Source organism: Anopheles funestus, chromosome 3RL (genome assembly GCF_943734845.2).
Source record: "Anopheles funestus chromosome 3RL, idAnoFuneDA-416_04, whole genome shotgun sequence".
Taxonomy (NCBI): Eukaryota; Metazoa; Arthropoda; class Insecta; order Diptera; family Culicidae; genus Anopheles; species Anopheles funestus.
The window spans coordinates 14,292,495-14,306,020 of record NC_064599.1 but is presented as its reverse complement, the minus strand read 5'-3'; the positions used below and the strand labels follow the sequence as shown (position 1 = coordinate 14,306,020).

The following is a 13,526-nucleotide window of genomic DNA, read 5'->3' as shown; positions in this document are numbered from 1 at the left end:
TGTTATTACTTTTCATATTCGTTTTTCCTAATAACTTAGCATTCTTTGGTAGTTTGTGTGTTTGCGAATGAAATGTGGGTGGAAACCAACGCTTTATCGGTATAAACCAGTTATCGTGCATGTATTTGTTTCAGCTTTGGTTCCCTGCCGAAAACGAGAGGATATAAAGTCGCTGACCGTTGAATGGTGTCAGTCTTAAATCGTCGTTCTTGTGTAGTAGACGGAGAAACTTCTGGAAAACAATGGTAAGAACCATTTCTGCTTATCAAAGGAGAGTTTACATAAGTGTAATTTCTTTCTTTAATCATTTAAGTATTCCAGATCGCTTTACTGGATTTTAGCTGCGGCAGTGTTGCTGGTTGTAACGACTGTTCTTACAGCGTCGGTACCAAATGGTGATGTCTACCACGAAAACACGCTTTCGGAAAATGGGCGTTTCTTTGCAAACCAAACTATAAATGGAGTCTACCAACAGGAAGAAGGAACCCTTAATCCGTCATCAGGTACTATAACAGTGACGGGATTGATTCGTTTAGAGGGCATACCTGATGAAACATATGAGTACCGCCTGATGCATGATGGAGAAGAATATGTTGCCGTACATGAACCAGGAGTGACATACTCACGAGTTGATACGAGACTCATACTTTCCCTTCTTGGTGGTGGTAAATTTTGATTTTGATCGGTGAACGACAGTATACTTATCATAAACATTTAGATACTTGATGAGCTGTCCTGAAAGTTATGTGTTTCTCTTTGACTGGTGATGATGATGACATAAAATTGAAGTTTTCTGTAGTTTGAAACATTAGCCATGTATTCTGTGAATGCAGTGTGAAAAGAAGGGAGCATCTCACGTATACATTTTTTTTTCATTAGGATACATATTAAGAAGCAGGAAAGTCAACCCGTTATTAAAGAATATGTACTACAAGAAACAAACATACAAAACGGCCTTGAAGTGGCAACTACGGTGTTTGAAGATGTTTGGCATATCGGAATGTTTATAAGTTAGATACACAGAATTGTTTATTAGTTTGCGTATTTGCAAATAAGTAGCAATGCAGAATTTGAAAGATGACAACGAGTTTAAAACGAAGACCACTTTGTCAGCGCCAATCACCGAATGTTGACAAAAAAGTTTCTGTACAAGGAATGATTGAACTATTGCGAAACACAACATTTTTGAGTTTTTGGTTTCTTTTCTCATAAAAAAGAAAGATCGAATGAAATTAACACCTTCAATAATCTCTATTGTTACAAAAGCAACAAAATTTAAGAATGCTGTTAAGAATATTTTAGTGATCTTGAGAAGGTTAGCGATCTACGAAAAAAGTTAATCTTATACTAACACATCTCTTCTTCGTTCCTTTATATCAGTTTTCATAATGAAACTAGGCTGTTATGCTCTTTAATCTAAATACTGTTTAGCGATGATTGATTACTAGAGGATTCATGGTAGTCATGTAGAAAAAAAAGAGAAAATAAGTATTTCTACCACACTCCAATTTTCAAAGTGAAAGTTTTTCCCTCTATCAACCTTTTTTGTGCATCGAAGTACGATTCGGAACTTTGCCATACATTCTGTTCCAAAGCAAAAACAAACGAACTGATAATGAGTCTTTGAATTACGTAATGCAAATCGTAATACAGAATACTACGAACTCTGTCTTAACCACCAGACAATCAAAGGCTCGGAAAAACTCATAAACGCCATCTGGCGTTGAGAGTTAAAAGCGAAATCAAAAGACTTGTGTTGCCATAAAGCGACGAACTTAACAAGAGTTTATTGTTGTATTGCATACTTTCAGGGTGTTTCAGGAGAAAAACATGTTCAAAATTAATCGTTTGAAGAACAACTTATTTTCACAGCTCAATTCAACTTAGTGCGTTTTAATCATGTGTTTTAAAAATACTTTCTGCATGAATACCAACATATTTTTCTCATATTTTGTTACTCGACATAGTCAAACTAAAAAGGTATGTATTTCTTCATATTTTATTTACTTGTATACTGTTTGTTTCGTTGAATCTCGCTGTGTTCCCTGTTGCTGGTAGGCATTTGCTTTTTCGCTCTACAGCTTGGTCACCGTCGGGCGATATCCTCTCTCGTCAGCAACGTAGTCGACACGATATCGCTGTCCGTTGGGGTCAGTATATTCGTACGAACCGGTCACAGACAATGCTGGCTCGTCGGCTCCTTCCACTGGCTTCAGTTCACCCTTTTCCTCACGCTTTTGTCCATCACTTTGCTCGTAGCTGAAGTAAGCCAATGTTTTTTTTTTGTTTGCCAGGTCAAAGATAAAGAAAAGCCACATTTATTACGCCTAATGCTAAATGATAAGCTCCAGACGAAGCAATAATTTGTTTAGCCACGAGCGCAAAACTTACGCAAATTGGTAACTTCCATCAACATTGTTGTCGTTGGTGAACTGCACTAGTTGTACATCGTCCCTTGCCTGGGCAGCGCAAAATACGATCAGGGAAGCGAAGATAACAATCTAAATGGAAAAAAAATAAATAAAATTGTAAAGAAAATTCATTTGATTTCTAGAAAATTCTCTATCTGTTTCCAACAGGAGACGATCTCATAATGCGTGGGATTAACATCATGAATTTTTTGCGCATATTTGGCTCCATATTCTCTGTTGTTTGTGGCACACAGGTTCGCAAGGATACTGAGAGTGTCAAACCTTGTTCCGATAATTCTGATTTATGTTTAACCCGAAAGAAGCCTGTGTAGGACGCTCCCGAAATCAGAATATGTGAGTATTTCGAAGAAAACTTAACCTTCGGTCTGTTGCGAACGTCGTCAAATGTTTCCGGTAAACTTTGTAAGGTTAAAGTTTGCTGTTCATAAAACATGTAATTGTTATACTCTGATTTGTGCTTTTTTTGGGCAGTTCAATTTTCAAAATCTTGTAATTTTTTAGAGCTTTAGATAACTATTCATAACACTTTCTCTTGGGAGAATTTTGTTTTTGATACATTGTTCACTTTGTTGGGTGCTGCAGCCAGTTTAACATGCGGTTTTCAGATAATTAGCAACACTGGTATTAAAACGCGAACATATAACACTTTTTTATAAAAAAAAAACTTTTATAAGCATACATATTTACATACATTAAGGAAACTTTGAGACCTTAAACACTCGCATTGCAGCGATACAGTGATGAGCGATAAAAAAGTGATGTTAGTAATAAACAAAACTCTGCCAGCAATTCTCTCTTCCAGCTTCCAAACTTTAAGAAAATGTTGTTTCTAACGTCTTTATACACAATTTCTAATGTCTCTTATACACTTCACGTATTCCAACTCCTTCGTTCAACAGTCCTCACTGACATGAAGTCACGTTGAAACTCACCACGTGTTTCATGTTGATGATTTGGCGTACACACAATTTGACACAATGCCCTGCACTACAGATGCTATTCGGGTATCTCGGGCGTAATCTGATGATGTACTGGACACGAACGTAGTACCGTACCGCGCGGATAGAATAATAAGCGTCCAAGATGATGTGCGGCTCCTTTTATACTGTTACCGTGCCGGTCTCAAGCCGGACATCGGCCAAAAAGCTTTTGCCGAAAGTAAGGTGACAGGGATGCGGTGCCGGAGATTGTGGCTTTGGTGACGCTGGTCGCAATTTATCACCACCGATGGGATGGGAGCTTATGCTCTTTTGCATGTGTGCTCGAAACCGTGTAGGTAAGAGAAGGAACGGCACGTTTGGGTGGGAGAGAACACTGTTTGATCGTAGGGAAGATGAGCACGTACGTAGCAAAGTGTCGATCGGTACCCTCACACTACACCCCTGGGGATAAGGGTGAAGGGGGGGGGGGGGGGGGGGGAGATACTGCAGGTGGTTGGTGTTTGGGATTTTGGAGAGCGGTGGTTGGGAAAGGTAAGTAGATAGCAAACCGGGGATAACAGTGTCAAAAGTTGGAGGACGATCGTTTACAGTAGCTTAAGAAGGTTCGGTTGTTCATCAACCATACTAAATGTGTGAATTTTCGTAAACTATTGGAAAAAGTAGCCAAGCTGCTTCGCTCAAAATCATGTCAGGTCAATAAATGAATTTCCATTTTCAGTGTAATTAGTGTCATGAACTATAACTATAATTGATGAGTTTTACAATCCATCCACTGCACCTTAACAGAAGCTACAATAATATGCATTAAAACACTAACTCCCCCAAAAGCCAAACAATACAGCTCATTAAAAGTAAGAAAAGGCATTAGCTATTAAAATCAATCTTGACAATGCTTTCTCTGTCGTTTATAATTGCGTCGGTTAAATAATTTGAAATAATTGATTCAAGTTTTATAGACCAACGATATGGAATTGGGAATTGAAAATAAAATAAATATTACTCAGATAAATTTTAAAACAATTTAAACTATAAATTTCTATATTTAATCACGCAGTTTTTTACAGCTCAGAACGAAAGTATAATGCTACCAATCGAAGCTACATACTCGGTCATACTATCAATCAATTGTGCATATCTGTGTACCGAAAGTGCATTATGCATTAACGAATTATCACATGGGTGACAACCCGACGCTAACATTTACCACTCTATGTACATATGTTACTTCTCACTTCTCGCGCTATGCAAGCGTACGATTCAATAATCGATGCATAATTCCATTCACTTGAATCTGTGAAAAAATCGCAAGCAGAGAGACAAAAAATGTTCACCTCCAGCATGTCTTGCCGTTGCTTAAATCTGTTAATTTATCAACAAGCTTCTCGTTAGCATGTGTGTGCTTTTAATGATTTCTTACGAGTTGAAAAATGTTTGACAATTAAATAAGCAGACCCACAGCGATCGCGCTCGGTGGTTTCGTTTCGGACGGTGTTGCAAAAAAAAATGTCCCCTGTCCAGTGGGCTGACCATGAAAACAAAAACCAACGCTCGGTAAAGCATGAGTTAACAGATCGTTCGAGACAGAGTAGGCAGCAGATTACGAGGCAATCGGCTTGTTTAAAAATTAACGCCTTCCGCAATCCGCACGCCAAACAAGACCAATGACCGATCGCTGGTGTCGGCTTCTGTTTTAATATTTCCACCATGTACTCAACTGTCTTGGGAGAGTGGGTAAAAAAAAAACCTCAATCCAGGATGAACACTCCGAAATTCCCGGCCCAACAGGCGGCCGGCAATAATTGAACAACTTCAATCATCATTACGTCCGGTGGCGCGTGGAACATATCGAGATGGTAACGTTGGTATTACGATTGTCTAAGGTGAATTTGTTTTTCTTTTCATTCATCGTCTTTCCCTTGGTGACCTTTGGCAACATTTGTAAACTACACAGGAAAGACACACACACACACACCTCGCATGTGATGAGATAAGCGTGCAGAGGAGAGAACTTCCATCTTATTATCGGTAACAATCAATTACTTTCATTCGTCACGACGCGGCCCATAACGATAGCGACAATCATGTTTGTAATCTACCATTGTGCATCAATTTCCATGAAGGTCTTTCATTTTTGGTGATGCACGGTGGTGTTTTTTGACGCATCTCTTAAACTGAATTTGAAGAAAAAAAAAAAGATCTACGATGAGGCTGATTGAGACACACCAACAGACCAGTGGGTAGGTTGATCAGAAAGAAGTAAAATAAAAGTAAGGATGAAGAGGAGGTTTGAGAATAGGAAACGCATCTAACACTAGCCAAACGCTGCATAACGATGACACTACTATCTCGCCCATATGCCGATGGCGTAAGACATCACCCGTTTGCGGAGCCCGCACGCCACTGCATAAAAACCTTGCAAACAAACCACTCAACCAGCATGTCCTCGCGGATCGTATCAGTTTGTGAGTGGGAATTGGGGAGGCAGCAGCGACGCTAGTGGATGCGACGTCCATGTGCATAGGTTAAACAGTGGTAGCGCGCGTGCGTAGTTAAACTTCCCGCAGCTTCGTCTCCACAGGTAGAGGGCCCCATCGGTTGCGAGAGCAGGGAGAAGAAAAGCCGTCGGTGGCCGTCGACACTCTGGTAGTTAAACAAATCAGCCTCAAATTATCAAACACTTGAGCGCGTGCTTGACTCCGCACGGTAACGAAACGATGATCGATGATATTTGTGTCTGTGAGGCAGTTGGTCAAGTTGATCGCCGAGGGTCGTGCTTCCCGAATCGCTGAGGCAGATGATGATGATGTTATGGCTTTTCGTCCCCAAAAATATGTCCCTAGCACGCATCCACCAAACCCCACCGTGAAGGTCGTGTTCGGATATCTAACGAAGTAGGTGGAGGTCCTTCGTCTACCTCGTCTAACATGTGACAGCGAAGATTTTTGGATTTCTTTTTTTTGGAAAATTTTATATATTTTTTTTTGTTTGTTTAGTTTTTCGCATCAAAGTTTATCTCTCAACACGAATGGTAGTGGGTTTTTTAACGTTCCCCTGCACAAAAAAGGGGCATCTTTGTAAGATTGGCGAACGATACTTCCGCCGTACGGAAGCTAACGCGGACACAGAAATGGTGGTATGCGCATGGTACGTATCGTCCCGGCTCACTTAGGGCTCGGTGATGGTTGGGTTGAAACCATTCTCGTCGGCGACATACTTGACGAGGTAGCGCTTACCGTCCGGATCGGTGAACTCGTATTGGCCCGTGATGGCTAGTGCCGGCACATCCTCGTTGTCGATGTTCTTCACCGTCTTCAGTACGGCCGACTCCTCGCGCTTGTGGTTGTCGGACTGGTCGTAGCTGAAGCTATACGAACCGTCCACCAGACCGGCATGGTCGATGTCCAGGTTGCGGAGCTCGATATCACCCGAGGGGGCACAGGCCGCGATGGCAATCAGAGCAGCGAGAACGATCTAGAATTGAGGATAAAAGGAACGATTAAGGTGACGAACCTAATTAGCCAGAATCGAACCCGTGAATACTTCCCGGTTCGAAACCGACAGACTTTAGCAAGACAAGCTTTCGGATGAGCTTAATTGGTAGTGAACTCTAATCGTGTGATGATGGAAACGCATAAAAAACCGTGTCGTGATATAATTCCGTCTTTAGATAAAAGCTCAATTTTAGTATCCTTTCGACAAATGTTATCAAATAACTCTAGTGACAAAATGGGTTTTTTTTTTCCTTTTCGACTTTTGTGTTCTTTACTTCAGCGTGACCTTGTGGTTCTCTTTCACACAAAGCACATCTCTATGCGTCGTATGTGGCAGAAGGTTTATTATGCTATCATAATATTTACACGCTGCAATCTATCAACACCCTGCTGTGGCATAGTGAATGCCACTGGCCATTACTCGCGTTGTTAAGCAGCTGGAGTATATGACAAACGTGCAGATATAATCTCTAGGCATCTAGGAAATTGATTTTTTTTGCAGACATATCTGGCAACATGAAGCAGAATATTAGACAAACGACGGGATTGGAAGATTGGAAGATTGGTCTTTAACTATTTTATCGCTACGCCGCATCGCAACAATTTTGAGACATTAGGTATGCAAAATAGACACGTCGGAAAACAACTGTAAGATGGCCAATAATATTGTTACCCGCATCGATTTTCTAGCACTTTCTGTTCTGCTAGTATAACGTCACGTATATCACGAATCGATCAATCACTTGCAAAATTTGTTCTGTTGCAAATCACTCACCAGACACTTCATTGTTGCTAGTTTGGATAAGAATAAGAACTGCTACTGCTTGTAAAGTAGGGGAAGCTTTTGTTCGCTTTCGATCTTTTCACTATGCTTCTCGATGATACAATGCACTGGTATAGCAGCCACGCCGGGTTATATATCCGTAGACCATCTTCCGAGGATCCACGCCAACCGGCTACTCACCAACCGAAAAACACTAGATGACCTCCATTAATTCAAATTCCGCACCAAGCTGATACAGATTCCGGTGCGAGACGGTACGGTTGCTTTTTATTTTTTTTTTGTTTCGTGTCTGTGCTGTTTTGCTTCAGCTGCTCGTCTCCAGCAGAAGACAGTATCAGTATCGGGGACTGCTTTTTAAGCGTCCAGAAGATGCGCGAGTTTTCTGAAACAACGGCAGTAAAATAACGAAAAACACTTCTATCACTGGCATGTAGCAGCCGCTAGAGAACCAGCCAGAGTGTGTCGGTATTCAGATAATGGGCACCGTAACCTTTCAGCACCGTGGTCTGCGCGTGGTCGAAGATGAATTTCTACCGGTGCAGCATCAGTAGCATCACGCCACGAACTTGTTTTGTCCTGCCCGGTGCTAAAGATTGGGCGGTTGAGGATTCCTTTGGTTTTAATTTTGGCGAGACATGTCATTTTTTTGTTGTCGTTATGCTTAAAACCAATGCTCAGATTGTTGTAGGTGTTGCAGAGCAAGGTTTGCCGTTTTGAAGCAGATGAGTTTTTTCAAGGTTTTGATTTATCATAACCACCCCGGTAGGTAACCGGCTCTGCGGATACGATCTGGATAATGAGTGATCCAGATTGTTTTATTGGCGCCAGAGGTCTCGGTCGCATTTTGCAACCGGTTGTCTTTTTTGTGTGATGCTTAGAACTAATCTTTACCATCACAAGGTCACGATCGAAAGGATTCAGACATTGTTTAAAGAGTGGCATAATGCTAGTAGTAGTAGGGTAAATTCGAACGCTGGAAATTAGATCAGGAACAGGTTTCGTTCTCTAGTTCACCATTCTGTGTATGCAAATATAGTAGAAATGTTAGACTTTTACATTCGCTTTGTGTAGTGTTTGCTACTAGTGTTTGCTCGAAGAAACTGCTTTTATGATTTTAATTTAAAGCAAACAAGCGGTTTTAAATTCTTAAAACATTGAGAAACGTATCGATGAAAATGATTTGCATTTAAATATATTCCAGATGTGAGCTTCATACCATAAACCTGATATTGAATGAACTCGCTCTAGAAAAATAAACTGAAAAAAGAAAGATAAACATCAGGAAATAACAAAAGCGTAGGACTACTAAATAGTAAATAAAGAAGTGTTCTAAAGACAGCAAAGTTCAAACTTCTAAAGACAGGAAATTTCAAACAATTCTTAAAATTGTTTGTTTTTTTTTATTTCTTAAGAACGGCCAGGCTGTATGAAGAGTTATTTATTTTACCATGTAGCAGGATAGTTAGTTTTTCGAAGGGGATTGCGGTCCGGATGGGATTTGATCCTCAGTCCTGTCGTGTGGCGCCATTTCTCAGATTGTAAAGGTAACAAATTAGAAGAAAACACTCAGCAGAAATAATTTAACGTAACAAACTTCTAAGTCTGCTATATGTAAATAATAGGTTGCTTGACTTGGTCCATGCCAAGGAGAGACTGGTCTTGAAGAGATTCAATCCAAAATCACCTATGTACTAAAACAAAAGCTTATGTACGATATCAAGGATTTACTTGAATAGCCATGTTTCATTAACTACAAATATTTTTTTGTTTAGTTAAATATTAAGGAAACTTATGCTTGATAATAAAGCTTATCTTAACTCCCCAAGAACAAAAAAAGGAAAAATCAAATCTCAAGATATTAGGTGTGAATATCACGTTAAAAAAACGTAAACTCGCTCATTTCATCACCAAAGTCACGGTTCGGAATATCAAATGTTTTGCTTTAAACCGGTACAGTTATTATCCGTATCTGCCGTACAAATTCCAATCCAACTCCGATAACACTCAATTTTATGGGCCCTCAAATTGATGACTTTGGGAGCATCCCATCCGGTATGGTATGACGTCGGCGCCAGAACGCACACTGCCACAGCCACCTACAGACGGCCAAGTGACTTCACTCGACAGTAAACGCCACCATCTGCAGCAAGCGTAAGATGGCTCTGTCCATTAGAAATTCTAATTCAACGCACTTTGAACTTTGCGCACGGTCGTAAATTAGCGAACCTCCATCCTTGACCGGGGGCCGATTTCGATGCTAGCGTCGACACAAACCCAGACACAGGATGCACGCTGTTGCCAGTGTTTCGGGTGATTTTGCGAGACGAGCTCATCTTCATATCATTTCATCCCCTAACTAACGATGCGATTCTTGCTATGGAATGGCTATAGTGCTTGATAACAAATGATGATGCCGTTGATGATACTTTTCTTTTCACCGGTTCCTCGTGTCAAGCTGAAAGGGAACTCGTGAAATGATCGTAAAATTAAGAAAAGCAAAAGCAAAACAAAACCAAAAAAATAGCTATCTATTCGAGCAGACATTCTTATGGCGGATGGTTTGATTATTGGCCACTTCAGGATCGTATTTGGTGATTTTGGGAAGAAAATTGAACCTGATCATCACCGTTTTCGATGGCATGATGGTGATGACCACGGCAAGAGGATGGTTAACAATAAATGACCCAACGGAAGAACATGTATGGTTTAGGTCGCGGTTCTTGAAGTTTGTGGACATCCCCTCTTCCTGAGATATTCCCAAGAATGGTGAAACATTTTCGATGATCAAATTCGCATATAAAAGCCAGTCTAGGAAGGGTTTGGATATCAGTTGCTCAGTGTTATCGCTAAGAATAAACGCTATCTCGCATTTGGTTGCACTTCGTAAACTTCCTGCGATAAAATTTTTTAAAAAGGATTCATCATGAAATTCGTAAGTAGCTAGTGTCAAGCGGAAAATGGTGTACATAACCTAGCAAGTGGTAATCTCATTGCAGATTGCTGTATTTGCATTTGTGTGCCTGTTGGGTGTGTGCCTCGCTGAAGAAGCCTCCATCGTGTCCGACGACAAGGAAATGAACGCTGATGGAAGCTACAAGTTCTTGTACGCAACAGGTGTCGAAGGGAACCAAAAACGAACCCTTTCCTAACTGACTGTTTGTTTGCAACCCTTAGCTACGAGCAGTCGGATGGCCAGAAGCGTCAAGAAAAGGCAGAATTGAAGGCATCCTCGGCGGATCCGGAAGTGCAGGCCATCTCAGTGAGTGGATCGTACGAGTACACCGACAACAATGGCAAGCGATATCTTGTCACTTACACCGCCGATGAGAATGGGTACCGTCCAACGGTGAAGCAGCTGTAAGTGATTGCGCTGGATTGAAGCTGTAAGAGCTTCGGGTGTTAAGCTTTAGGTATTTCTTTGTTTTTCTGTGGTGAAACATTGAGATGAGCGTGTATGTTGAAGTGTGGAAAGAATAAACGCTACTTCGGTTTTTGCTTTGTACAATCAAAAAGTCGTAATATAAGACGAAATGTTCATTTAGATGACAAAACTGGTTTGGTCTAAAACGTGTGCAAGGTTAACCACTAGGCATGGATGAACTATTTATCGGATAAAATTGATTTGAAATGCAAAAAAGCGAATGTGTCAATCGCGTTAAGTGAATACTAACAAACACATTAATCCATCGAATCACGTTGCTGATGCGCGAAGAGAAGATCTCCTCGTTTGCACTTGGAGATCATGTAAATTCAATGCACTTCCAGCACGTTTTTCACTCACTTACGCAGCTAGATTTCTTCGCCACCCTTAGAGGTGAAAGATGCAATTTTACATCTTTTTCTTGAATGATGGGTTTCAGGCAGTTCTCGGTAGCAGTTAAAACACGTGATGGAATCGGAATAAAGATGCGCTACAGCCGAGCTCATCGGTATTTTAATTAGAAAACAGTTTTCTTCATTCTTATTTAACTTTTCGACAAAGCGTTTCAAAGTGAACAGTAATAAATAACATCAATTAAGCTAAAAGGAGCAGCTATCAAACCACGAAAGCAACACATCAACAGCATCGCAGGTGATCGATGCTCGGATGTGCACGGTTGCCCCCCCCTTGTGCCGATAATCTCTAGCCACGAGTTTAAATGTCAAACAGTGATCCAGCACTCGATCGTGTATCACACAGCCACTGGGCGCTGCACAGATTCAAGTGGAAAATTGCACCAAACCAACCAGTTGTCCTCGATCCCACCAGATGCTGGATTCGAAGATCCAGACGCACGGCGTCTGAAGATGGCACACCATTTGCTACCGTCGTTACAGCGGTGTATTAACGACTGTGTGCATAGGTTTGATAAGATTATGATGCTCCGACGGGTTTGAGTGTTCAATCAACGAAACCATACCGATGATACCTATTGACGAACGGTATCCCGCAAGCGCGAAGATCTTATGGGTCAACAGGTAAAAGGGTCAACGTGATGATGCTTTAATGCTTGATTGCAGAAGGGGAAACGCCACTGGTTTTTTGATTGCAACGTTTCTCTGATGAATGGGTAAACATTTGAATTTAAAACCAAACCCAATTGCTGGATAATTTGTGTTTAAGGAGAAGAGACAACAAATGCTGATCATATTCGGCAATGCACGGTAACGAGGATGGATGGAAATAAAAATCTCTTCGATGCTGTATTCACACTTCAGCTTCACTTTCATTTGGCACACTCAAAATACCATTAAATGTGAGAGTGATACACCGATTGCCTACCTTTGGGCGTTGATCTTCAACGCAGCATCTTACAGCAAAGTGAACAAATGTGTTCAACGTTAAATCAAGCGACGAACCCATAGGAAATGAACCTGTCACGGTGTAACTCACCCATTCATTGATAAAAAAAATTGTACCTTGAAATAAATTTGAATTAAATTACTATTCCATTACATTAAATGAGGCGCAACACAATCATATTAAAAAAAATTAAACAATCATTGCGTTAAGGTTTCCTTTCGTTAGTTCGCAAGGGAGAATAAATTAATGTATGCACGGACGTGCATACTCAAAGGATGATGAATTTTACTCGCTGCCACATTCGGTAGTGCCACCGTAATATGGTGTGGTTACGGGGAATTAACTTCTGCCGGCCTGACCGTACCGTGCGTTTCGGTTCCCCTAAATTTATGTTAAACACCAACAGCCCAACCAACTGAACGACCGACCAGACAACCAGGTCCTGTACCTTCCCGAATACGAAGTGATACCAATGCCTTTTTGCGGCAGTGCCGTACACCTAGGGAGCGGTATTAAGTGTATCGTGACATTCGGGACGGTTCTTCATGATGCCCTACAGCGAAGGACATCCTATTCAAACATTCAATCACTGCGCACGGAGGGTGAACGGGAAAATCGTTTTATTATTGCAAGCCGTGCACTACCAGGGGAACGACCGGCTGCACCGGCCGCTGTAAAGTATCTTACCAACAAGGACAAAAGAGAAAAGAAGTTTGTGTTTGTGTGTGTAAGGTAGAGAGAGAGAGAAGAAGAAGAGCGCAGGGTTGTATAGGATGGTGGTTTTAGCATTTTAAGGATTTAGCCACGGTAACACCTGCATGTTCGTCTCGGTTCTAAAATAAACACCACTAGTCGGCAACATGACAGGGGTAGATTTGGTCCGCAAATTTCTCTCGCTTTCTCTCTCTCTCTCTCTCTCTCTCCCTACCTTCACTCGCAAAACAAGGGTACAAGGGTACAAAAAACACAACGATGAGGTGAAAGCGATTTGTTGTGTTTGGGAGGTAGCAAAAACATATGATCGGTTCTCAGCGTACACTTAACTATAGGAAGGACTCTGCGCCGGCGGGTGGATATATGGTCAAGGGTGCGCAT

The 13,526-nt window shown here is 41.2% G+C and overlaps 3 protein-coding genes across 3 annotated transcripts; 1 reads left to right on the top strand and 2 right to left on the bottom strand.

Annotated features, from left to right (window-relative positions):
• Positions 1-1,983: 1,983 nt before the first annotated feature.
• LOC125767565 (endocuticle structural glycoprotein ABD-5-like) lies at positions 1,984-3,521 on the bottom strand. Its single transcript, XM_049434247.1, has 3 exons — positions 3,365-3,521; positions 2,392-2,501; positions 1,984-2,259 (listed from the first exon to the last, which is right to left on the bottom strand). The coding sequence occupies exons 1-3, from the start codon at positions 3,374-3,376 to the stop codon at positions 2,076-2,078; spliced, it is 306 nt and encodes a 101-aa protein (XP_049290204.1). The 5' UTR covers positions 3,377-3,521; the 3' UTR covers positions 1,984-2,075.
• A 2,801-nt stretch (positions 3,522-6,322) lies between these two features.
• Positions 6,323-7,837, bottom strand: LOC125767718 (endocuticle structural protein SgAbd-6-like). The gene is made up of 2 exons (XM_049434547.1): positions 7,640-7,837; positions 6,323-6,844 (listed from the first exon to the last, which is right to left on the bottom strand). Exons 1-2 carry the CDS (start codon positions 7,649-7,651, stop codon positions 6,539-6,541), a joined length of 318 nt encoding a protein of 105 aa, XP_049290504.1. The 5' UTR covers positions 7,652-7,837; the 3' UTR covers positions 6,323-6,538.
• A 1,546-nt stretch (positions 7,838-9,383) lies between these two features.
• LOC125771563 (endocuticle structural glycoprotein SgAbd-5-like) lies at positions 9,384-13,487 on the top strand. The gene is made up of 3 exons (XM_049442287.1): positions 9,384-10,580; positions 10,645-10,751; positions 10,823-13,487. Exons 1-3 carry the CDS (start codon positions 10,572-10,574, stop codon positions 11,007-11,009), a joined length of 303 nt encoding a protein of 100 aa, XP_049298244.1. The 5' UTR covers positions 9,384-10,571; the 3' UTR covers positions 11,010-13,487.
• The last annotated feature ends 39 nt before the right edge of the window (positions 13,488-13,526 follow it).

What these genes read in the sequence shown, in the direction of transcription:
- LOC125771563 (XM_049442287.1), top strand. An exon ending in GATGGAAGCTACAAGTTCTT is followed by an intron (nt 10,752 to 10,822) that starts GTACGCAACAGG and finishes TGCAACCCTTAG; the next exon opens with CTACGAGCAGTCGGATGGCC.
- LOC125767565 (XM_049434247.1), bottom strand. An exon ending in GATGGAAGTTACCAATTTGC is followed by an intron (nt 2,260 to 2,391) that starts GTAAGTTTTGCG and finishes GGCTTACTTCAG; the next exon opens with CTACGAGCAAAGTGATGGAC.